Here is a 26,494-nt window from a genome sequence, read left to right as displayed (position 1 = left end):
TTATGTAAATACATTTAAAAGCACAGCTTCTCTCAGTTTCCATTTGTTTGAGCATAAACTGACAAAACTTGGAGATCAAAGAAAAAGTAGCCATTAGGTCTTTGTGCAACATTATTTTTTAACTCAGACATGCGCAGTCATGCACGCTTGCACACATAGGTTAGATATTCGATGTTTTAGCTCTGATCATATTACTTAAAGCTGTCAACAGGACCCCACGCCTCCCTCCCCTTCCTCCCCTCTGATCCCAGTCTTATACTGTCACTTCGCCCCCTCTAATCTCCTTCACGCTCCCTACTCATCCTCCTCTTCCTCTGACTGGACAGATCGAGACCTGTGTTTTAACTTTGTCCTTCATTATTAGGTTAATAGCATGTTTTCGGCCAACACTTGCCTTTGCTTTCTAAACTGCCGCTCTGCTTGGATATCTATTTTTTTGCAAGTTAATCTTTTCTCCCTGCATCAACATGTGCAAGGGCACACAGACAGTCAAACACACTCTGTACTGGAGGCCATATAGTTTATCATCCGTGCAGACGCCCCCTTTTCTGCTCTCGCTTTTTCTTTGTGTTTGCAGTAAGTGACACACCTGTACAAGCTTGTACAAGGACCAACACATGGATTATCACTTAGTTTCCGGGCCTTTCTTTTGTGCTCAGTGTTGCACAGCCATACCAGCCAGCCTGAGATAAAACCAGACTCCTCTGGTTTGACTCCACCGTAGTACGTGTAACACACAGCACAGCCAAGTGTACATTAGATCACCCGAGCTGCACAGGATCAAAACATACCAAACTGACACATGTCAATCTGTTAGGTCCACAGCGACATTCTAAAGCAAACCTACCTACACACACACACACACATATAGAGCATTTTCCCCCATCACACACCAAACTCAGCTCTATAACCCAGATCACAGTTGTGTCACATGACTGTATCTCACAGACTGGCGGGCGAGCAGTCTCCAGCCACAACCAGAAATAGGTTAAACAGGCTAAAAATATCAAAAACATTAATAATTCAGCTTTTTTGCAAACCTGCACCTCAGGAAAAGAGAAAAAAAAGCGAGAAAAATAGCACACTTCTCACTGTGAAGTGGCTTAATGGGCGGAGTGTGCAGTGGATTATTTTCCTATTTCATGGAGCGTCTCCCCTGAAGAGCAAGATGTATCCTGAGCAGCAGAGGGGGGAGGTGGGGGGGGGGCAACATTATAATGTCATCAGCGTTAATGTCACAGATGGGGGTCACAAAGCAGTCATCTGGTACTCCAGGCAAGTTCGTGAACTTTTGAAAAGTTGCCAAGCGATTTTTATCACACGCAATGACAACAGATAAAATGAAAAAGGAGTTGCTTTTTTAATATCCTGAAGACATTATCGCCCGCCTCCAAAGGCAATGGTGAAGCAATCATGTTTTGGCCCATGTTTCTGTGTGTGTATTCTATTGCATCAGATTGTACATACTGTGATTTTCAAGGTTTGATCAAAACAGCTACATCTCCATTCAAAAAATGTTAAAAAAGAAAAACAAACAACTGGACTCGTTGTTCTTTTTTTAAGTACAGAATAGAAGCCCAGTTGTTTTGTTTTTTTACCATGTCCTGGATATCAGAGAATCTACACCAGCATCCCCACATCTCCTTCATTTCTCAACATAAGATGATATTAATCTAAAACTCTGGCATGAAAGGTAGTGAGCGGTAAGCAGTCTTTCATTGAATACAAGGCCTTGAATTAGTACTCTCTGGAATTAAATGAACTTTCATGATGACAGTTATTTTCACCGTTTCAGTGGGTGCTGTTTGATTCTCCGAAAACAGGTGCAAACCACAGATTCTGCACCCTCCAACTTTCCTCACCTCACTTGTTTTTTTTGTCCCCCCTCCACACAAAATACCCTTGAAAGTCAGCCCCCTGAGGAGAGCGAGGCCTCTCTAAATATGTTGCTTCTGCACGGCACAGAAAACCCAGCTGAACAAAGCAGAGGTCTGCATCTGTTTGTGTGTTTGTGTTAAAGAGGCACCAGAGGACCAGAACTGAGAAGGAAGGTGAGAAAAGGCAGAAGGTGGAAAACAAGCAACTGCGTGACAGTCACTCTGTGTGTGTGTTTTAGACTATATCTAACACACCTGTTTAAGTGGCATGTATGTTTATGGGTGTGTGTGTGTGTGTGTGTGTGTGTGTGTGTGTGTGTGTGTGTGTGCGTGTGTGTTTTTAATGACGCGTGCAGGCTGTTCCCTTAGGAGCACTCCAGCATAAAAGCTCTTTACTTTGCGTACATGACAAAATATACCAATACAGAATGCACATAAATACATGCACACACTCAATGGTAAAGGCAGCATGATAAAAACCTGGCGTGTGGAAGTATACAACAGTGCAGCACATAATAACTACAATAAGTACAATAAAAATGCTTTCTTACCTGGTGAAAACAGACTGTTCATGATACCACTCACTTCTTTTCATCATTAGTGCCCACTGCCATGAAAGGAGAGCAATAATAGAGATGCATGTGCCTCTGTAGGTGTGAATGCTTGTTTGTCTGTCTGTTAGCAAACTATTTCATGAACCACTGGACAAATTTTAATGAAACTTTCAGAAAGTAGTGATTAGATGTACATCTACAACTGATTAGCTTTTAAAGTCAATCCAGTTCAAATTGGCTGCCACAGCTAATCAATGTTATCAAATACAAAAATGGTTTTACCTCTGTCAATTATGCAGAGATTGGGCTAAAATTTGGTGTGGTAGTAGCTGAGAGACATCCCCAATACAGATATTGAGTGTTAAAAAATCACTAAAGTTTCTTCTTTAAAATTTGATATTAACTGTTGGAGTCAACCCGGTCTGTCTGCTGGCAAAATATCTCATGAACCAATGAATAGATATGAATGAAACTCCTTAAAATGTACTCATTGGACATACATCCAAAACTAATTAACTTTTGGAATCACCTTAATTCAAAATGGCCACCACATCTAATCACCCCTGCAGACACTATAACCTAGTGAATTATAAAAATATTGAGCTAAAATTAGGTCTGGTAGACGCTGAAAGTCATTCTCATCTTAAACACTGATCACAAGAAATCTTTGTTTAATGCTACTTAAATTATCAGCTGGTTTTAGACAAGTGAAAAATTACTCTTTTTTTATTCAAATGTGCATGTTTTTATATATTTTTCCAAATTAAAAAAAAAGTTAAGAAAACCTTTTGTGCCCATATTTTTACACATACTTTTAATTATGATTTTTTTTTTTTTTCTCTGCAAAGATGCAAAAAAAAAAAAAAACAGACGTGTTGTGACCCAGCGGCTAAATTCTAACGAATCCCCTCTTCCTGACCTCAAGGCCTCCGATCCTGCCAGTACCGATTGGCTTCATGCTGACCGCTCCTGCCCCCCATTCAACGCATACAGTACACACACACAATCACGCAGCACACAACATTAGTACCCTGCCAACCTTCACAGAGTGTAGCATTGAATTATTCAGCCTTTGAAGCAGCCTGGCCAGCACACAAGGAAGCCTAGCTGCAGATGACAAAAAGGTGGGTCGCGTGCACTTAGAGGTATATTTGACATCTGCATCCATGTAGGCCCACAACCCAGGGAAAAAAGAGCAGGGTGGTTTAATGCATGTCAAGGAATAGTCCCAGCTTGTTATGGTTCAGCTGAGGCACAAACATGCACTCAAATAAATGCAAAATGTCATCTGCACATGTATAAAAACATCCAGGCATTCACATGCAATCACACAAAAGACTAACATGCAGGTATGTGCAACAAAAGAAGTCACGGTGCAACAGTGAGAGAGGGAGAGACAAAGGAAAACAGAGGCAATCAACAGGGAAAAACATCTACTTCAAGTGTTGACTTTGCAGGAGCCCACATGTGTGTGCTGGAGCATAATCTCTTTCTGTTCCCATTGGGGTTTTAATGTGGGCGCTATTACCATAAACCTGCCTCCTGAATCCCTGCCAGCCGCTTACACCCCCGCCCCCAGGTCGAGAAGGACTAATACTAGAAGTGAATGCGTGCAGCAGACACCATTTCCACCAATACCTCTCTGAAACAATCACTGTTGTACACAATAATAGCGCGGCTAAAAAGAGGAGGGCGGCATGTTTTTTTCCGGTTTACAGCACATATACAGACTCACTGCAGTGCCAGAGATTATTTCTTGGATGTGGCGGATTTGAGGAGAGGACAGAGAGTTTCAGGAGAGTGGAAGGGGGGGATGTGGGTGCGGGGGATAGTGTGAAGGAAGTGGAATTTTGTCATGATGCTAAGCTGGGTGGAGTAAATCTCCTGCGGACTTGTGTAGAGAGCTGTGACACTCGCGTGCAACACCAGCTGCTGCAGGAGGAGCCACTGTGGGCCCTCCATTTCACAAAGGGGCTCTCTAAAAATGTTGCTTGGTTTGAGAAAGACACTGATATATAAAACTTAGCACACGCTCATGCTCAAACATACAGCAGCACTGATATGGTTACATAATATAAAACAGTTGCAGCTCTAGAACCAAGCAGCGCACAAAGAATATATTCAGAGCTCAATGTCGTGGGCGGCCTGTGATCACGACAAGCTGCCGTGTGCACATGTTGTTTGTCCCACCTTTAGCCATTACTATTTGTATCTATATGGAGTTGGCTGCTTATAGCACACACACACACACACACACACACAGATACACAAACACACTAATAAAGCCAAGCAGCACGCACCTGGTAAACTGTCAGAGCCTTTCCCTTTCTGAGGCCAAACTCATGTCAGGCAATGTGTCCCCAAGGTTCCCATCACACTTCACTGCAGGAATCTATATTACAGTTCAGTACACTTCCATTAGGCCATACTGTTCCTTTCAGCTGCTAATGTGTAACAAGGGGACGTGGATTATGATGTCCAAGAACACTAGCACCTCATCCTAATGGCACTGTGCAGCTGTGAGTGTTTGCATGTGGGTAGCAATAAGTGTGCCCCTATCAGAATCAGGACTGACACAGACGTTCAAAAGACAAAATCATTTTCATGCTAATTTCTAATATTTGTCAGAAACATTGTGGCCCAAGTTGACCATCACTTTGCTATCATTTTATTCTGTCACAAAGTGATAGTCCACATAGGTTTCAGCATTCAGATAGTCTTTAAATGAATCTATCATACCGATTGACTAAACACTGCACTCATCTATGCCAGTTGTGCTGTAATTAATCTTCTTTAAATTTTGTACCTGATGTGGTTTTGAGCTGCTGCACCAAGGACACACTGGTGTTAATCAAGAAGAAAAATGTTTTGTTTTTAATCTTGTAGATCTTCTACACACACACACACACACACACACACACACACCTATATATATATATATATACACACATAAATGCTATTTTTAACACGGTAAAATGGACACACGTGCTTAGCTATTGTTGCTTTTTACAAAATTGTTTTGTTTTATTGGACAAATTAAAAACAGTGACATGACATTTCCAATAGATACGTGTGGATTTGTACCGTTTTTAAAGTTGTCAGTGGCACACAACAAGTCAAGTGTATTTCAAAATATAAATTAGCAACATAAAAGAGTGGTTTAGAAGGAGTCGTGTTTCTAGAAAGGTAAATTGCCAAGTTTATACTCTCGCCATCAATTTGTGAAGATTGTAGTTGCTACAGTGCATTGTTTACAGCAAGTTTGATTATGATTTCTGTTTTCACTGTTTAAATGATTAGCCCAGTAATAAATTCACATAAACGTTTTCTACACAGTGTAGGTAATAGGGATGTAAGTCCACATGTATTGGTCCCAATTTGTCATAGATGAGTACAAGCAATCAGACAAAGAATATGTCACAAAACAGTTCTGCAGAATGGCTGCAAAAATTTAGGCTACCACTGGCCATTTATACATCACCAATCAAGCCGGCCACATCCCGCGACAATGTGAGTTGGCATTGTGGAGCCTTAGGAGAATAGACTGTTAACACAACATCCCACTCTTGAGCCACAATGTCAGCTTACTGCCTTATTTATCAACAATTCCAGCTCCCTCCCTGAGCGGCTCAGAGGAGTAACAGTGTCAGGTTAACTTCAACCCCTACATGCCACCTTGGTCCTTTCAGACGTCACACCAATACATAGAGCTCAAGCTTGGTTTGAAAATGTTTTGTGAAAGGGGCTTTTGAACTGTTAACTACCAGCCAAAAAAAAGCAAGACTCAAAGTCGCTCATTGAAGGTATCTGCATTTTAATACTTTTTTTCATTATAATATATATTGAATAAGAATCTGCTCTTACTTTTCTTTGTATTTTTTATTGTTCTTAAGAAGTAAAGTTTTTATTTTTACAATTCAAAGTGTTTATTTATGAATAAACACTTGGAAACTCAACATAAATGCATTAACACTACAGAGATCAGTGCATGTAAATATCTTGCAAAATGTTTCACAGAAAATTTGATGATGAACGAAGGATGATCAATATTCAGAAGCTCCAACCTTGTGGTAAGCTCCATTGCTTCCTGCAGTGCACTGAAGCCTAACTGTGTTCAAGTTTATTCCCATCATTTCTGCCCTTGAGATCATCACTATACTCTAAAACCTTGATCTGACTTGTAACTAAAGATCTAAAAAATAAACTGTAATCAAAATTGGTAGGCTGTAGATTTTACAATTGTCATGCTGAAACAGAAAACCAAGCAAGAAGACAGAGAATCAGAAATGTGGTGCTTTGCTCAAGGACATGACAGTAAACACGAGGTTTGAATTCACAACCTCCAAATGAAAACTGCCTTAGTTATACAGAAATCTCTATCTCATGAAATTCAAGTTTCTGCAGGCTTATGTCCAAGTTTGTGCTCTCATTTGTGTATGTGGAGGTGCTTGTTTGTGAGCTCCGCATAAGAATCAGAAAATTCTCAGGTAGAACAATTTTTATGTATGGTTTCAAGTATTTGCAATAAGTATTGAGTCCAGCAGGGTTTTAATGGTTTGACATGAATAGGATTCAGGCCTTAGATGTTAGCTATGGATGAGTAACAACCCTGATGAAAGCTCCCAATAAAACAGTTGAATTGTGGGGGTTTATGACAAAATGCAGATGTTAATAACTCAAATAACATCACTGGAGAATTCCTAGTTTACATTAATTAAACCATAGCCCCTGGCAAAGTGCATAGCAAGCAGGATTTGCAAACAAACAAGTGGCAAAACTACTTACCGTCAAGCCGTGAAGCAACAGGGGTCATATTGCAAAAATATTAAGAGCACAGAGGTTCAAGAGAAGAAGACATGAGGAGCTATGGGAGACAGCCAAACAGACTAACACAAGATGGACCATTTATTTTCTTTCTATTTTAGCTTGCTAATGTCCTCCTTCCTCTCTGGACATGTAAAATAGGCCTATAGGATTTTTAGTGCCACTGGCATGCTACAAAACTTTTTTTTTCTTTCTGTGTGACTGTAGCCTGAAGCGTTTGTGCTTGTGTGTGTGTGTGAGTAAAGTTGAAGGGAAGGGAACAGCAGAGCAGCCTCAGCCTGACACTCATCAACGTCTGGCTGTTACATTTCTGTGACACGCTGGGTCTCAGGAAGAGCAGCAACAGTGGCGCAGAAAGAGCAGAGGGAGGACAGGAGGACAGGGGGACAGAATGGACAGGACAGAATGGGGTACTTAAAACTGAAAGGTAGAAGTTAACTTTCTTTCTTATGAGGGATGCATGGCAACTTTCACTTTTAATGAATACACATCGGTACATACAGGTATCATCATATCATACTTTTTGCTAACATTTGTTTAAACCTTTCACTCAGAGTAATGACTGGATGTCTGTTCTTCTAGAACAAACCAATTTTAGCACAAAACTCTGGGAGAAGAATCAAGTTCAACTTATCTAAGAGAATTGTCTGAACCTATGTAGCACAAGATAGATGATGGCTTGAAAAAAAAAGTGAATGTATCCACCTATCAGTTTACAAACTACCCATCTGAAGACTCAATTGCAATCAATACCATGCTGCTTTAAATAAACCTGGATGTTACTATATATTTAAACAGAGGTTTAACATCTAATTATTGCCCAACACCACAGTAATGTTTTTTTTCTTATGTCTGCATGCAGTGATTAATTTTTGGGCCAATCCAATTCAAGATAGCTGTCACAAGTAAGTGATTATAGAAAACAAAAAGTGTCTATAACTCAGTCAATTTTACAGATTCTGTGTAGCTGAGAGTTGTTTATAGCACATACTCTGAGTGCTATCACATCATGCAACACCTTGCAATATTATGTTATGTCACACATAATGTTATTTTCAAGGATTGACCAAAATGACTATGACTATATTTTCTCAACACAATGGCAAGAAAGGTGGCGTGCAATGTGCATTCCTTAAACTAATGTCAGACCTTCAATGAACTCTGAAATTATTTTCAATAAGACCCCCAGGACCCTTACCAGAATGAGTGAAATGAGCTAATGAGATAATAATGACATGTAGTAAAAAATGTTTTGTTTTTTTACATTAAAGGTTTTTTGTTATGTTTTGTTTTTTAAGTGGGAAGCTGTAAGTGCTCTCAAACTAAACCCTACCTGTCACTCTTTATCGGTTAAAGACTGAAAGTCTCCCAGGAAGAAAATATACCTTTAAGGGATTTTTGTTTGCCTGTAGTTTCGTAGCAGATAGAAACACTAAAGTGACCTTATGGTCAATGGTACAAAAGTAAAACCTCATGTCCTCTGTTACACTGACGTTCAAAAAAACCTGAGGCTTTACTGGGGGTTCATTTCCCTGGATTTTGTTTAGGTTTTCAGGAGCTATAATTACAAGCTTTTTAGTTTTCACCAATGTTTACAAGTTATTTTTGTTGCTGTTTGGTTTTAGTAGTTGAGAGTTATAGTGTTGATCTTGTACATAAGGCCTAGTTACTGTACAGTCTTGTCAGAAATGATTTACCCTCATGTTGTACCAAAAGCTAAAAAGAGGCAGTTTTATGAACAATCAGCTGCAGTTCTTGCAGAGTGAACAAAAAAAAAAAAGAAGACAAAGTTCCGGAGCTCATTTCCTCACTTCTGGAAATACTCCAGTTGGTTTGAACAAGGGCAAATGCCTAAGGAGAACGAGCCGCAAAGGGTTTCATCCCTGGTTCTAATTTATGCTTGGATACTGGCTGGGTTTCAATTTTTAGTCCAATCAAACAAGTTCAAACATTCACATTCAGAAAAGAGGAAAGTTTCCATTCTCCCTTTCCCACTGTCTTTCGTCTAATTAATCAAATGCAGTGCATAAAAGCAAAGAAATGCCCTCTAGCCTCATGCTAGGCTAATTTGCAGGATACATGAAACAACTAGAAAATTGTCAAAAGTTGGTAGTTAAATTTGCCTTTTTAATCTGAAACAAGTGCCTCTTGGCTGAGATTGCCAGGGTCTAACGCTTCCATCTTAAGTGATGTTGTGGATGGTGGGGTATATAAATCTTTACGGATACAGCTTGGTCTGACCACATTAAGCCATGCTGCCTCTGTGGAGTTGTTACCCACTCACCTTCCCTCTGTTTATTGCTGTCAAAGCCTTCATCACTATTAGAATCTCAAAGAGCTTCAGGATGTCCAAACAGCAAATTGCAAAAATAGAACATATAGCTAGATAGATGTTAGGTCAAAGGTTGAACTCTGTTTTTCCCTGTTCGGTTTAACAGAAATGCAGGGCTTTCTATTTCTATGTCATCTTCTGCTGTTGGTTAAAAGGTACGAGGCAGAGAAGGTCCGATCAATGCGTCAGAAAATCCCCTCGAGAACAGACACATGAAAAAGTTGAAACCTGGCCTTCAAAGGGCTGCGCTATTGATTGAAAAGCTTTCCAAAGTGTTTTTTCATCTCTGGGACCATAAGAAGCAAAATGTCGGCCGGTGCGCAGCAGATGGCATGGCTGACCACCACAGAGGGGAAAGAGGAAGAGTCAAAAGAGGAGGGAAAACAGACACACACTTACCCCTGGCAGTGTTTTCTGTTCATGAAGGGCGTTCTGGGCCTTGATGGCTGACTCACGGGCGCAGTAGGTAAGAAAAGCACAGCCTGAAACAGAGGTATGACACATATAATCTAATTAGAATAACAGATGCTTTAAAAAAAAAGAAGTAGCAAAAAAGAGGAGGGGATACTGTGGAGTTCCAAACTGCCTTTTGTATTTTTTTCTATCAAGTGCACAAGATAATACTTTATATGCACAATATATTTTTCTTTTGAGCTCAAGATAAATTTCACATACCAGCAATCCAGGAACTTTTTTAATATAAAAGTCATAACCATAAAAAGAAAGGTAACCTCATGCTCTAAACATCTTCACTAGTGTATGAAATTAATGACTTATTTCAAATTGTGTTGTGTGCATAAGATTAAAAAAAAAAACTATACAAATGCCACTTCAGGGACTCTGTGAAAAAACACAAAAATATCAGTTTTAGAAACTGAGAATCTTGCAAACATTTTTAGAAAAAAACAGCAAGTTTATGTGTGGTCTTTGGAGCCTGGACAGTATCCTCACCCTGAATGGTTGTGACAGCAGAGGAGGTAAACAAAAAAACAAGAGTGTGGGACGATATTGATGAGGGGCAGAGAAGAAGGAACGCCAATCAGCCGAGGGTAGGAGAAAAACAGAAAGATACTACTGAGAGAGCAGAAGGCACATTATGTCTGACTGTGATACGTCAATTATTCTGCCGTGTTCATGCACACAATTTGGATGTGTGTCATTTTGAATTAAAAAAAAAAAAGCTTTTAAAGTCAAAACTTCCTGAGATAACATCTTGGCTCAAGTTGTAAATCAGAACATAAGTTTGACTGTACAAACAAATAAGCAGAGTTGCTTTGCTCTGTTATAATGATCATCCAATAAAAGTTTTCTGCAAGACCAGGCAAAAGAAAACATCTACATTTTTACCTTAAGAAAAAAAAAAAGCTGTGATTCTTAACAAAGGCTTTCTATCTTTCACTGGTGCCTGAAACATTTGCTTTTATGATTTTGATGCTTTACATGATGCAAAAGTAACTTTGTTTAAAAGGCAAAGAAATATGTTGGGTTTAACTTTACGCTTTTAGGAAATCAGGTCAAGTTTCATTTGCTTAGTTGTTTCCAGTGAATGAAGAGATGAGAAGAGGCCAGAGAAGCAATAAGATGGGAAACCAGACTATGTATTGAGGCAATCATTTTCCCCCTGACTATCTGGATAAATAGATTTGCTTGTGTTCTATTAATGAGGTTCATACGGGTTAGCATGCATCATATTTCTGCCACTCTGAAGATGGTTTATTAGCAGCCCTTGCATTCTGGATCTCATTTCATCAGCCAAATGTATTCAGTGGGTGGTGATGTATTAAGTGTCTTTACACGGACAATATTCCAATCCATTTATCTTTTTCTTGTACAATATCACTTTTTATTCATCCATGAACCATATTTTTCCGTGCCTTAACACACTACGCATGTGTCTCCACTTGACAGAGCTGCATCAAAGAGTCGTTGATTCATTGGATGTCTTAGAATATGTTTTGCTCAAAGTGGAAAAAATAAAAACTTGTGCTTAGGCGCTTACATGATCACATTTTAGAACTATGGTTTAAAACATGTTTACTTGTTTTCATTGTCTGAATGCCATCTTGTATTAAGGTATATGAAAGACAGACAATAATGGAGTCTGTCAAGGGTCAGGACCTTTGAGGTCACTGACTGTGACACTGATGTCATCATGCAGCCCTCCACAAAGCCTCCTGTGTCCAAGCACCCCTAACCTAATGATTTTCAATTGCCACCACCGAGTAAATCACTCAATTACTCATAGGGCTGTCAAATGTACTGTCTCTCCTCTGTGTCAACTTGAAAACAGGCTGCAAAATGCTCCGAGTTTGGGTTTATTTGTTTGTTTCTTTAATGGGCGAGGGTAATAGGATGGAATGGCTTCATTTTGGATGTTGTTTTTTACCATGTTTTAATCATTCTCTCTGGGCTTGTTGTTGTTGTTTGGTTTACTTGACAAATGCTGCCCCTATCTCTGAATAAGAAACAAGTATTTTGCAGTACAATCACAAAGACGATTTATTTGTTAATGTATAATGCATCGGGCTTTGAGAATAAATTAATAACAACCACAACACTGGGAAACAAAAGAGAAACATGAACTCCATCTAAATGTGATTCTGTGCTCTTTAATGTATGGCTTAATAAGAATTTGCAGGCCACGGGCAAAAAAGCTTTAACAACTCCATAATTGGAATCCAAACACGTACAAATTGCTACTGCTGCATTGCATACCAAGTGCAAAAGTGTGTGTGTGTGTGGTGGGGGGGAGCATGATGAAATTGTTTGAAACACAACAAAAAGCCACTGTAATCAAAGCCTGCTGACACAGCAACGGGGAAGCCTTCCCACTGTGAAGAGATGATCCTCTGCATCATCTGACAGAAACCGAACACAGCTTTATCTCACACATTGATTTCAGCTCCAAAGAGAAGAAACTCTGTGGCTTTTTTTGCAATTCTTCTCTCCTTTCTCTTTTCCAAACTTGCCACTTATCACCAGTCAAAACTCCAGGCGTCACAAGCCATGCCATGACATTTATAGAAGTATAGTTAATTTAAAAGTGATTATAATGTCTAAAGTTTTACTACAGATATTATATTTCTTCTTTTTATCTTTACTACATGCTTCAGTTTCAACAACAACTGTATGGCAGTAGCAGAAATAGAGTTTAGCAAGCAAAGCTTACATAACAAACTGTATTTCACACTTCATTTAAATAGCAGGCATTACCAATTAAAAAATCTGGTTTGACTAATAAGGAACCTGCCTTCCAGAAGACCTTTATGTCTAACACCCCTGTTCTGAAACCTCTAGATAATTATTAGCTGATTATAAGTCATTTAATAACCTTTATAGATTTTTTTTCCCACTTTCCACAAAGGTGTTTTTGTTTGTCTAATATGGCTAATATAAGATGTCAGCAAGAACACAACACAATGTAATTTTGACTTTGACCTTATTTGTACTTTGTTGTCCATCTAGCATGCAAATATTTTTCATATATATATTATAATCAAAAATTTCACTACCTCAGCAACTGATTAAAAATTAGCAGTAACATTTACATCCATCACTATGGTAATTAGACTGAGGCTGTGGCATGAACTGCACTAGCTTAATGTGAACGTCACCCATAAATGAACAACTCCACATCTGTCAAAAGTAAATGCAAGTACCAGAGGACTGGTCCAGTTTTAAACCCAAGCTCTCTTCAGGCTGCAGTTGATATTTTCTTTGCTACCTTTTTCTCCAGCTCTTTGTCCCAAAGTAGTAATTTTCCTCAATAAATAACAAAAAAATATGAACTTTACTTTTTCTCACTGTGGCATTTTCGTTGGCCCAAAAATCTGGTTGTAGCACAACCCAAGCTAGTCCTGGCATTCATCTTGCCTGCTGCCTAACACAATATTTGAACTTTTTGGAAAATGCTATCTCTCTTGATAGATTACATGCTGATGTCAAATATTGCTAAGTGGCACTCTAACAGTGAAAACAGAAGCTGAAACACTCATATTATCCATAACAGGACAATGTAATGATGACTTGAATCCCTGCCAGTGAGGAGGCAGGTGGTCAGTGGTGCCGATTGACCCATGCGACGGGAAATCATTCTGGTCCTGAATATAACTCTGACCCATTTATTTAGTTCCAAGCTTTAAAAACACCTTTTTATTCTCTTTATATATTCAAAACAGAATGCCACTTTTCAGTGTTATAAAGGACAAAAAAGTTTAATAAAAAGGAAAAGCTGAAGTTGGCAAGAACTTCACACATTTTTCTCAGTCGTTGCTTCAGGAACAATATTTTCCCTGCCCTGGCCAAATGGGCCTGTAATGATGGTATAATAAAAGCTGGAGCCTGGCAGAACTTGTAAACCTTAATTAAACCAGACAGTCGTCTTAAAGGAAGCCAGCAACTGTGCTCAATCAACATCTGCTGACCATGAATTCAAGCACCAGTCTTCCATCTCTCCTTCATCACTTACCCCATCCCTTCATCTGCTGCATCAAGCTCCAAAACCTCTTCCATTTCTCTTTGCAGTACAGTACCCCATCCCATTATCCCATCACCTTGAGCAATAAGCTGCAGGACGATGAATGCTGCAGAGCGACGAGGAGCATCAACGTATATCATGAGGGCAAGAAATGGTTCCCTCGCCCTCCCTGGTATCCTCTCTGACCCCTAAGCAGGAGACCTCATCCATTGATTTGTTTCTACTTGCTCACATAGACTACACTATCCTCCAAGAATCAGTCAAACAGATCCATAGGCAGCAGCTCTTCCCAAAGGACAGCCTGTGTGTCTATTTGCAGAACATACAGTATTATATATGAACATGTTTTAGCATGTACTGCTTAATGACTCTGACAAATAGGAGAACTGTACATGTTTCAGGATCAATGCAGTAGCAAAACAGTCATTATATTCATGCATGTAGATAAGCTTTGACTTGTCACACTTATGAGCTATTGCATGGTTTTGAGTTCAATGGTCCTCACAGGGCACAAATGGTACTTCACATATAATCAACGTCTAGACAGAACATTTCTCTCAAGAGCTGACACATGTACTTATATACAGTCCTCAAAAAATGCTGCTAGGCTGCTAATGCAGTTTATACAGGTGACATTGCATTTTGTCATGAACTTTCCAAGTCAAACAAAACTCCTTTAGTATGTAGTTTGATAACACTGCAGCCCTTTGGCGTCTTCCACTATTCTGTAGCCATGTGCTATTAAAGCAATTGCCTGATCTATAAAGACATCCAGAGCCCTGGATCCTGGATGAGCAGGCTAATTGACACTGTTAATGGATGGAGTTTCTCAGGGCTGTAAATAATGTGTAGGCTCACACTTACTGCCTCCTGCTGTGTTACTTCTGGGAGGTCAACGAGAGTTTACCTGCCAAGTGCCGCCTCTTCAGCCCGTCGTTCCTCCTTCCCTCCAAGTCTGCCCCAGCCATGGGGATTTACAGAAATCAATAAAACTTTCACTAAGCCCTTGCCTGATTCAAAGTCAGAAAACTGAATCTCCTCTTCTTTATGAACTGTAACAACCACTTACAAAAACAAACAGGATTACAAGATTGGAAAAATAAAAACACTATGCTTCTCACTTTTTGTCTCTTGCTGTTCACAATATAGAGTAATTCAGGACAGAATGGAGAACTGATGCAAAGTCTTTAAGTAATGCTTCTGATTATTGTATTAGATGCAATATATCAAACAAACCCTGTCCTATTTCAAAAGGTGAAACGCATTCCAGCTTTTGAGACAGATCAATAGATCATCACAAATCCACAATCATAAATGACTGGCAGCTGCAAAATGACTGAAGACTAAGACAAGGATCAGATTCTCAGCCTCTTTGATTGTACAAATTGAAAATTACCTTTAAAGACACTGCCTCAAAGGCACAGAGGTTGCTTGGATAGAGGTGTTGAAATAGAGATGAGGAGAAAAGACACATGTCTCTTCTCATTTGTTGTACAGTATGTCTGTCGTCTCCTCCTCGTCAGTGTTCATCTTTTAGCCAGTTTTAAGAAATGCCTAACTCATAACCATGACCATAAATACATGGAGGTTTATGCAAACGAAATATTTTATAAACATTTACACCTTTGTCAGTTTTGCATTACATGATTTTGCCAGCAGAAGTATTATGATATTCCTGCTGGGAGTGAACCAGGCTGCAGCAAATGTGCTGCTGCCATTATTTGTGCTTGCAAATAACTACAACATTCAACATAAATACCTGTGCAGTTCAAATTTACCAGTGATGTAAAGGTTTGTAAAATAGCATTTGCAGGAACCCCCAAAGCATATTTGAGATTGGAGTTAGGATGACAACAATGCACTTTGTTCTTGGCCCCACTCGGACTAGGTTCTATCTTGTTAATCTAGTCACAATTAGGCTCTATTTCTCCAAACTAAGGTTGTTCAATAAGCTAATAGCAACAATAAAGATAGTATTTGTTTATAAACTTTTCACTAAAGCCACTACAAAGATATGAATTATCATTTTACAAGGAAACAACAATTTAGCAGAGACTTATATGTAAAAAAAAAAAAAAAAAAACTTGCAATAAATTCTGTGCATTCAATGCTCTCTGTTAGGCTGAGGATTTTTGCCTTGTTTATCTGTTACTATCATTTGCTAGATCTATATCTTTGTATAGAGATAACAGGTGTAGGGGCTCCTATTGGCAGCCTGTTTCTGGCAGCAAGCCAGTATAAGGTAAAACTTCTCCCAGAAACTAAGTCAGTGTAAATGGCCTGATCAGCAAAGCAGGGTAGGTTGGAAATAAACCAGCCATGTAGGTAAAAGAAAAGCTCCACATAACTGCCAGAAGAAAAAACAAACTTATCTCCAGTTGTTATTAGGGCAGCCTTCACATGCAGCATGTACGGCTGTGTCACTGTGACAACCCGAGAGCGCTGGGTGCTCCTGATTAAAGCCTAAAGGTGCGTCTCTGTTAATAAAAAATGTCCTTTTCACTCTGAATTTAAAACTACATGCCGTATTCCAAACACGTCAATTCAGCTTTAACACCCGCATACCAAAAATATAACTGGTGTGCATGTCCCAGCTTTCTGACTATATTTATTTATCTCATGTCATCAGTGGAGCTGAAAAAGACTAATGATTACCTCTAATGGTGTGACTAACAAGCAGGCACTAGGATGGTAATTGCATTGACTTATATTTCCTAGTAACCACATTCAACCCAGAAATACAGTTCTGCTAATAAATATGAGATAGATAGATAGATAGACAGACAGACAGACAGACAGACAGACAGACAGACAGACAGACAGACAGATAGATAGATAGATAGATAGATAGATAGATAGATAGATAGATAGATAGATAGATAGATAGATAGATAGATAGATAGATAGATAGATAGATAGATAGATAGATAGATAGATGAACCCATCACCCTTTAATTACTTTGAGCAGTCTTATTTAATTAAATCAGATTTATCATTGAACAGCGAACCACAGATCAGGTGCCATGTTGGAGCTCGATTAAAGTCCATGTATACTGCTCATTAAGCCAAATTAATATTGGATCATCAAAAAAGAGACAAATTCCATCTCTCGTCTCTCGCCTCCGCACTATCTGGCAAATAGTTTTGCTCTCATCACATAAAGTGAGATGCGAGAAACACAAGTGAAAAATGCAAATGCAACACATCTCCAGTACAAAGCCTCTAACCGGTTTGTGGCAATAAACCACAGAGGCTGTTGGCCCACAGTGTTGGTCCTAGATGGAGGATGTGATGAACGGTTGGATGGAATGATGGAAAGGATGTGATTAGGTACTGGGTGCTGGAAATGACTGGGACAGGGCTCCGCCGTCGTCCACAGATGCTCCCTCTGTGTCTCCCCCTCATTCTGAGCAGAGTGTGGGAGCAGTTTGTTGGGGGAGGCTGGCGCTCAGTCAGTGATGTCATGCCAGCAGTGCAGCCATGCCAGCTTAACCTATTTTACCACAGAAATATCACAGAATTTCTATTTATAACTGTGCTGAGCAGCATGCGTCTTCACACATCCATCAAGGATGAGTTCCTTACATTCAGAGGTTTGTGAAATATATATATACAGAAAGAAGCTGATATTGCTATTGAGCTGGAAAAGTAGAGCACTACTTGTATTAGGAATATACAAATTTTTAATGACTTACAATTGTTGCTTAGTAACAATACCAACCTACAATAAAATTGTAAATAATCTCAGTGTCGGTGCAGTTGGCACTTGTAGTATTTGAATTATGTATTGCTAAAGGGATTTTCTAATTTTAACAATTTTCTAGTGATAATTGTATCCGCCAAACCCGGTCTCTGCCTCTCCCCCTCCTCCCATCCCGACCTCTCGTGCCAAAATGCCACTCGGCCTGTCAGACTCATCTGCCACGTTCCAAGCTGAACCATCACTCTACTCTCCCAATGCCTTGGGATAAACACTGCCATTTGTTTCTGCATCTCTGACAAACACTTCATCTTTTTTTCCCCTCCACTTATCCATCTGTCCATATATCCATTGTTCTGTGCCATGTGTTTGTCTGTCTTTTGCCTCGTGGGCTCTGCTGCATGCAAGTGCCATCCACCCCGTCCTATTCCTCTCTGTCACACTGGGCTGTATGACAGAGAAGGATTGGGTGACAGTGGTGAGGCATATCCGCAAAGTGTTGTGTTTACATGCACTCTCAGGCAGATACATGTTCGGCATTTATGCATCGTTCATTCGCGCCAACATCAAGGGCTCAACTGTTTGGCAATCAGAGAGATGTGACAGCTTGACTAATCGGTGATTGTTTTTTTGGCCAAAACATGGGGGTTAGCAAGCCCTCCAAGGGCAAAGCACTATAAGGCAAGACAAATAACTTATTATTTTCTAGGCTTGTACAAGGCTTTATCGCATGAGTTCTCCTGAACCGTTCCAGAATGGAGAGGGATTATCACAAAAAAACATAGCATTAAAATCTCCTGCCTCCCTTCTCCCTTGTTATTTTATTTTCCTTCAAAAAATGAATCTGTGCCCAGCAAGGCTAAAACACAACATTAAAGAGCTTGCACTGAAATTCAGACACCACCAACCCCTCCTGCCTCTCTCTCTCTCTTTTTTTTTTTTTCCTCTGTGCTTTAAAAAAAAAACCCTCATAAGAGAAGTACACTCTGTTCTGTTGGCAGCAGCACTCTATGCAAACAAAACAGACAGTCTTGTATCTCTCTATTTAGACTTTGAGAAAAATAGTTCCAACATTTGTGCAGGAGCGAGAAAGCAGCTTTTGCCAACCTTCAGAAAAAAATGGGTGGCCTGCAAAACCACCAAAAATAATTCAGCTGTCACACATATGGTTATTAGAAGTCTTACAAGCATTTTTTTAACAATTCAAGTTCAAGTCCCATGTTTTATTGCTTACATCAACAAACCAACTGACACTAAGAGCTTGTCTAAAAGAAAAAAACTAAGAAAAAAATTGCAAGTGGAAAAAATTAAAACGTTAAAATGCAGGAATAACAGAAATTTGGGTTGTCTGTTTGTAAACAGTGTCAAAGAGAATTTACTTTCCATATTTCATGCACTAGCCTCTTGGACAAAGTTTTTTCTTTTTTTTTCTTCTAGCACATGTCTGCCCCTGCTTTAGGCACCCATTAAGAGCAAGCATATTCCACAAAGGTCACAGAATAACTGCACTTACAACAGACCGAAAGAAATATATACTGCAAGCTATAATAAATGTTGCATTGGAGCAGGAAATCAATCCAGCTGAAGGCTCTCTCAGGCAGGGATTAAGGGAGAAAGAAAGACGTGGAGAGAGAATAAAAGTCAGGTGAGTCTGGTGCGCTAACGCTAACTTCCACTGTAGCGCTTCCTTCCTCAGCATCCATGATTGCCAATCTCCTTGGGAAACCAACAAAAAAACAAGCAGGGGAGAGGGCGAGGCAGCGCTCCTCATGCTGAAGTCAGGACCCACAGTGCCTGTCAGTACCCGTTGAGCTGCTGCATCTTTTATGAGGAAAGCCCTGTTGCTTATTACAATATTTACAGACATTTAAAGATTGTTTCTACTGCACAGCTCGGTGGCTTTTCCCTCACTTGCCCTTGACAGAGGTTTTTACTCCATATTTGTTAAATTAAATCACTACTTAAAACTGCTAGGAGAGTAAATATAGCTTTTCTCTGACTTTCTTTTTGCATATTTTGATGAAATTCTTCTCAAAACCCTTAAATGGTTTAATTTTGGTATCAAGCAATGACAAGCAATGTTATATATGGGCAATTATATGAATGAAAAAAAATGATGATTTCATAAATAAGCTTTTATGTAGCAGTAGCTTCTCTCAGTTGTACAGTTACATATATTTGTGAGGAAAGTACACTGATATTCAAATCTTATTTAACAGAGAACACTTAACTAGGACACTTTATGTTAACATAAGTTTGCTGACTTTAGCTAATGTTAGCTAACTGACTAGCTGGTAGTTCTTACCATATGCAAAAAACAGATCATCCCGTTGTTCAAAACTGAAGCTGGAAACGTGCAGTTTATGAGTTCTGCTATGTTGTAATTTTGTAACCAGAGTCTGTGCAGTTGGGATGTGGGGATGTAAGCCTTGTGTATTCCCACACACACAATCATGGTGCTTTTTGAGCTAATTACAACTCAACTGATTATTATTATTTTTATTTTTTTTTTTTTTCATGAAGCAGCAAGGTAAGAACTATCTGAATCAACAGAAGTTAACATCTGGAAAAAAAAATCAGAGGCATGTTTGTATTTTTTAGTCGCAGTCATTTACATAAACTGCAACCAGCCTACAGGGGGCACTCTTGTCTTCCCTGATTCTTAGGTCATGAGGGCCTTGCTAGGATTTTATTTGTGTGTGTGTGTGTGTGGGGGGGGGGTGATCTTGCCAGCTGGACCCACATATCTGTGAAAGTGAATTCTCAGACAGAAAACGTGTACGAATTTGCAAAACTTAACCGACAGCATCAAAATAATCATTTGCAATGAGCTGGGGGTGTGGATGGTGCTGTAGCACCCCTGAAGAATGAGAGAGGACATGCATGTCCACCGTATAGAAACTATATTGGATAATTTACTGTATTAATTTACATTCCAGTGATATTTCAATGTTAATGACTGGTTAGTATATTAGGTAATCATGTTCATAATTTCTGTCATCTCACAGTTCTTTTCACAGAAACAACAGAGAGCTAAATGTTCGCCCATTTGTGAGGAAATAGCAGTACCCAAGGGACCAAACTGTGCACTTTTTTTAAACATGAGGGCAATTTTCACAGATAGAAACTGCTAATTGAACATGTTTCCATATTCGTACAAGATACAAAGCCCTGCCAATGTTCATTTCATGTATAATTATATTATTGTCTGTATGGGTGTTTAAGATTGTCCAACTTTTCTCACCCAAACTCACATAAGCTCTCGCCGCCTCGCAGTGAAACATGTTCCCGCAGCTACACCAAGGGTAATACTCTATAATTAAATCTATATTCTTAACGCAGCATCTTGTGTATGTACCATCCATGCCACATCTACAGCTTTGTCTATGATCTGTGAGTTTAGCCCATCTGTTTCCTCATGGGGGATGCTGTCCTACAGCAGTGCCATGATCTTTGACACTTACCATAAGGCACACACATTATGGGGACGTGTAGATGAACTCACAATTGCAATTAAAGAAGTGTGAAAAAAAAACATGCTTTCAAAAAACCCTAAGCTTAATTTAATTGATGTCACAACCTTTACACTACAACCTTGTTTGAGAAAACTGCAGCTCCAAAATACCACATTATTTGTCTTTTTGTGCATATGTTGTGTATTTTGTCTCTGGTTCTTTTCCCTAGGCTCAGCTTTAGTGGGAGGACAACTCACAGAGAAACCCTATCCATCAGACTAGCTCGGCGAGAGAGGGGGAAAAAAAAAATAAAAACTTGAATAAATATTTCATCAGATTATTCTGTGATTTAATGTGCCTCTGCTTGGCTGTGGTCTACGGCAATATCTCCATTTTTAAATGCATTAACGGAATGATAGCCAACACAAGCTTAATATTGATATCAGGGTTGCCTTGGCCAGCAGATTGGAGCAGCGTTGGGACTGTTTGCCTGTCTGTCTGCTGAGCTGAATCACAAATGCTTGCTCTCTCTGATTTGATTGCATGTTACTTAACTGCATGAGGGCAACTCACAGGGTATAATCTGTCCAGAGACATTTGCTTTCCATAAATGCCTGCACTTTTTTCAAGACAGAGATGATAATTTGGTCAAATAAACAAAATAGATGCAAAAAAAAAAAAAACAGTTCTTAGTTCTGCATTTATGCATGTGCATAAATGTCTAAAAGTGTTTTTTTTGCATGTGCTATAAACTAATTAGAGCCAGAGGGAGAAGTTTCCACTGTCATGATAAATTCAACATCAAGAAATCCTCTACCTATTAATACCAGTTGGGCGACAATAATTGGCAGGCCATCGACAGCGTGGGCAGAATTAATCATTTGAAGAGGCAGACTAGACTGAATTTTTAATTGGGAGAGGCAGCCACTGTTTAGGGAGGCAACCAACTGATCACCCGAGAGACTGCTGCTTCAGACAATGCGCATTTGCTAATCCTCTCGAGTCAAGTTATTATGGCCATGCATTATTATCACGCTTTACAAACTAATTCCGTGTTCTCCCCCGTGGATTACCAAGGGGAAAAACAGTTGCATAAGAAAAAGGGGAGGTATTAAACGCGGAGAGAGTGGCGTGGATGAAGTGAAGAGCAAAACGCTCAAAACGGTGCATGTGAACGCCACGGTTCATCTGAGCGCTTGTCAGAGTAAATGTGCCTCTTAGAGGGAGCTGCACCCAGCCTTTCCATCAGGATGCATGCTCCATAATCCCATTCTGTTTAATAGCATGATTAAATATAAAAGATCATGGACATGTGAGCGTTTGATTATGTATTGTTAATTGTGCAGCCAGGCATCATTTCATTCTAGGAGATTTAATTTGACTGAACTCTACTTATCTAGAACTAATTTGCTCTTTCTGAGTTAATGAGTGAGGGTAAACATTCACTTGGAGGAGTGTGTTTGGAAAAAGGGTTTGCATAGTTTTTTGCTTTAATATCAGAGAAATGACCCCCATGCAGCTGCATTCAAACATTTATCTGGGGATATTGTAACCCTTATATCAGTTTAGCTTATGTATAAATAAAACCACACCAGACTTTTTTTCCTTTCAGGTTTCAAACAAAGGGATTTGGAACTGACAGCTAGTGGGACCTAGATCAGATCATACAGGCTCTCGTGGAGGGCAAACATGCGTGTGTAAAACTACAGAAATAAAAAGTACACGTTTACAACCCTATAATGGTATGAAAGCAGAAGAAGAAGAAGAAAGAGCAGAAGCAGAGGCATAACTTTTTTCAGTGAAACAACCAGCAAACTATTCACTAAAAACTGAAATATGACGACAAGCACCGAGTCACTGGGATTGTTATTGGACCTTATTTCACTTAAATTGCATAAACCTTTAACAATGATCTGATTTATGTATGTCGAATGGAAATATTTTTAGATATATGTCTAGGAGCCTAAATATATAATATATTTTTTTCCAAACAAAGTATACTCAGCAGCCAAATAGTGCAATCATCACGCAACTTTGGGCAATGATATTGTCGTAAATGCACAAAATATCCCAAAACTCATGATGCCAGGTAAATGTTATGCTTGCGTTTTCAAACTGATTTCTCAAGTTTCAACCTCTTGGGAAAAACAGAAGCAAACTGAAGCTATAATATATAGATAATCAGACCTTTTCAAACGCTTGGCAGCTATAAAAGGCACTCAGTATGATGGTTTTGTGGCAGCTATGGACGGCCTCTCGAAGAGCAGCACATTCCTCCTAATATCCCTGAAATGCAACTTAGTGGACAGCGTGCAACATGTTTCCAAATGGCATTTAGATTACTGTCATATGTCATTCCTAAATGTCACCGCAACAAAGGCTTATATCTGCTGTGCAAACAGTCCTTTTGTGGCAAGGAGTTCAAGAGGAAGATCCAATGAGGGGCCGGGAATATAATTTTTAAAAACATGGCTTGATAAAAATTTTAAAAGAATGATGTCAGCTCCATACTTCTGGTCTCTGACCTAAGAAGTCAGAGATTAAAAAGTCGTATTTACCCAAAAAGGTTTGGGAAAATTAGAACACCTTTCCTTTTATAGCGCCAAAAAGTGTTACAAAATTCGTTAAGAGCACTTTGTGTTAAAATTGTAATTACAGAGGAAGTAACACAACAAGCGCAAATGTCACCGACTTGCTCAGATGTGTGCTTTTTTTGTTTGTTTTTGCAGAACCTGGGTGGATGCAAGTGAAAAAAAAATAAAGTTGGCTGAAACTGTTGATGGATGATGATGATGATGATGATGATGATGATGATGGTGATGATGATGATGACGTCTACTGTGCGTGGGATTGGGGTGGAAATGCTGGGGGGGAGGGATTCTGGTTTTCAAACACGAACACGGTGTATCCTTTGCTACAACCAACTTTCCTCGGCCTAGAAGATGGAAGTTGTCGCTGTAGCCTAAGTATAAGGAGGGAGGGAGGTCTGAGTGAACTCCCTCAGCCTTCCATTTCAGCAGCAGGTAAACGCAGCATCACCGTCTCCGTCCGTCATCTTGTGACAGCTCGCGCGCCCCCCTTTTTTTTTTTTGGATAGACACATCGCGCGGCTAGAAATGAGCAGATTTAAAAATAAAGCTGTACATAAATGAATAAATGATGCCACTTCTTTCTGCAAAGAAGAAGAAGAAATAGGAAGGCTGTTTAAAAATGCATCTTATCCGATCGCCTTTGCCCCACGTCTAGATCTCTGATTACAGTGAAGAAATCCTCTTCTAAAATATTNCAAATGAATCCACTTGTGTGTTGTTGTTGTTTTTATTTGGACAAACAGAAGCCGAGTTACGAATTGAAATCGTGAGCAATGATTAGGATAAAACGCGACAAAATCAATGAAAAGCCTTAAAATTTCTGTTAAAATTTTACACTTGACAGAGTAATTATTAGGCTCCTGCTCCCTGCGGCCATGGGAGGGACGACACGTTACCTTTGTGCATGCCGGTGTAGCGGTCCTTGAGAACTGTCAGTTCGTGGATTTTCCCAAACTGTTCAAACAGGGGCTTCAGGTCTTTTTCCTCCAGGTTCCGCGGAATCTGCCCGATAAACAGCTTAATGGCATCTTGGTCTTTCATGTTGCCGCTCTCCGGATGAATGGAAATGGGTTCTGACCCGTTCATGGGTTTCGGGAGTGTGATCTGGGGGTACTGGTGCTGATGTGGGAGGAGTAGGAATGGGTGGTAGGTCGGTGGTGCCCCCGGTCCGGTGAAAACCAGGCTGGAGTGAGCGGGCTGCTGTGGATGGTGCTGCCTTCTTGTTTCAGTCTGAGTGAATCTGGCCATTCTGAGCTGGGAGCAGAGTGGATAATAATGACAACACACACACTCACATTCACACTCTCTCTCTCTCTCTCTCTCTCTCTCTCTCTCTCTCTCTCTCTCACNNGGTTGGGTGGGGGTGGGGTGGGGGATACGGGCTGAACGAGCGCACTGAAGCGTTATCAGACGCTCTGGAGCGACACCCAGTGGTCATTTGGAGCAACGTCAACCCAGGACAAAACAGGCGCGCAAGCCTCACACTGGCTATGCGTGTGCACGTGTCTGTGTCCACGTGCGTGTGTGTTCGTTCGTCTGTCTGTTAGCAAAGTATCTCATGAGCAACTGGGCGGATTTTAATGAACCGTTTAGGAAGGTGCATCTGCAGCTGGTTGCCTGTTGAAGTCAACTCCATTCAAGATGGCCACCACAGCCAGCTGACATTAGAGAATTTAAAGATGGCTGTAAGTCGGCCATTGCATCCTCTGAGCATTACACGCCTGGAAAGAACTTTGCTTTAAACTTTTGCATGAACCCAGTTTGTCTGTTAGCAAAATAACTCCCGAGCCACCGAAGTGTTATGAATGAAACTCTCTAAAAGTGATCATTGGATGCACATCTACAACTGATTAACTTCATATTTTAGAATCATTCATGTTTGCGGATTTTTTTATATAACACTTGTGAAATATTGTTTCACTTTGACAGCAACAAAATGGAATCTATTCCACATCAGGCTCGTTAACTGGTAGGAAAAACACCTTTTTTTCCCAATAATTCAATCAGTGCAAGTCTCCGAATATAGTGTGGCAACATCAGTGCACAACTAACACACAAGGAAATGTCAACAAATTTAAAGGCTAACTACAAATAAGTTTATTTTAGTTTTAAAAAAATACTTCTAAATTTATGTGAAAATAAAAACTGACTAAAAGGAGGATGGATTGCAGGCATAGTTTGTCTCCTCAGAGGATGGTGTCGCTGCAAATCAAGTCTGGACTGTTGATGTTTTTTACATCTAATTGAGAAAGAAATCAGTCCACATGGGGTGTTGAGAGGATCAATAAGCCTTTCAAGGCCTTAACTGTAAACTTCAAGTATAGTTTTAATGAGCAGGGATGGTTAAAAAGAACCAAACCCCATCCCTCAGCAGACAGATTTGAGTTAAATAAATGAAAAGTGAACCTGGAAGGTTTAATATAAATGAGCATTGCAATATTTCACAACCAATTTATGCTACAAAGACTGATTTTCTAAAAAATCTTTACCCCTGGAATGTTTGTAAAACAATTATTATTAAGTTAAAGTTATTTCTTTATGACTTAAAGGAGCAAACACAAAAGAAAAGTTTATTTTACAAAATATCCACCCTCGTAGGTATATTTATCTCGTCCCAATTCTGACATCAATTCATGCTGTTTACTATATCTCAAAAGCAGAAAGTGCTAATTGTTTTACTATTG

At 39.6% G+C, this 26,494-nt stretch overlaps 1 protein-coding gene across 11 annotated transcripts in view; it reads right to left on the bottom strand.

Annotated features, from left to right (window-relative positions):
- The window catches only part of celf5a (cugbp, Elav-like family member 5a), a 190,106-nt gene extending 164,976 nt beyond the window's left edge, over positions 1 to 25,130 (bottom strand). For 7 of the 11 annotated variants that reach the window (XM_017407253.3, XM_017407252.3, XM_017407258.3 and 4 more), the window contains exons 1-2: positions 24,707 to 25,130; positions 9,987 to 10,069 (exon numbers count right to left, since the gene is read on the bottom strand). In XM_017407253.3, coding sequence (XP_017262742.1) covers positions 9,987 to 10,069; positions 24,707 to 25,058 — 435 coding nt within the window. In that variant the 5' untranslated portion in view covers positions 25,059 to 25,130. The remainder of the gene's footprint in view (positions 1 to 9,986; positions 10,070 to 24,706) is intronic. The other 4 variants (XM_017407256.3, XM_017407254.3, XM_017407262.3 and 1 more) reach the window with 1 other exon arrangement.
- Positions 25,131 to 26,494: the final 1,364 nt, after the last annotated feature.

Source organism: Kryptolebias marmoratus, linkage group LG24 (genome assembly GCF_001649575.2).
Source record: "Kryptolebias marmoratus isolate JLee-2015 linkage group LG24, ASM164957v2, whole genome shotgun sequence".
Lineage (NCBI taxonomy): Eukaryota > Metazoa > Chordata > Actinopteri > Cyprinodontiformes > Rivulidae > Kryptolebias > Kryptolebias marmoratus.
Note: the sequence above shows the minus strand (reverse complement) of the source record. Positions and strands in the feature narration are given on the sequence as shown.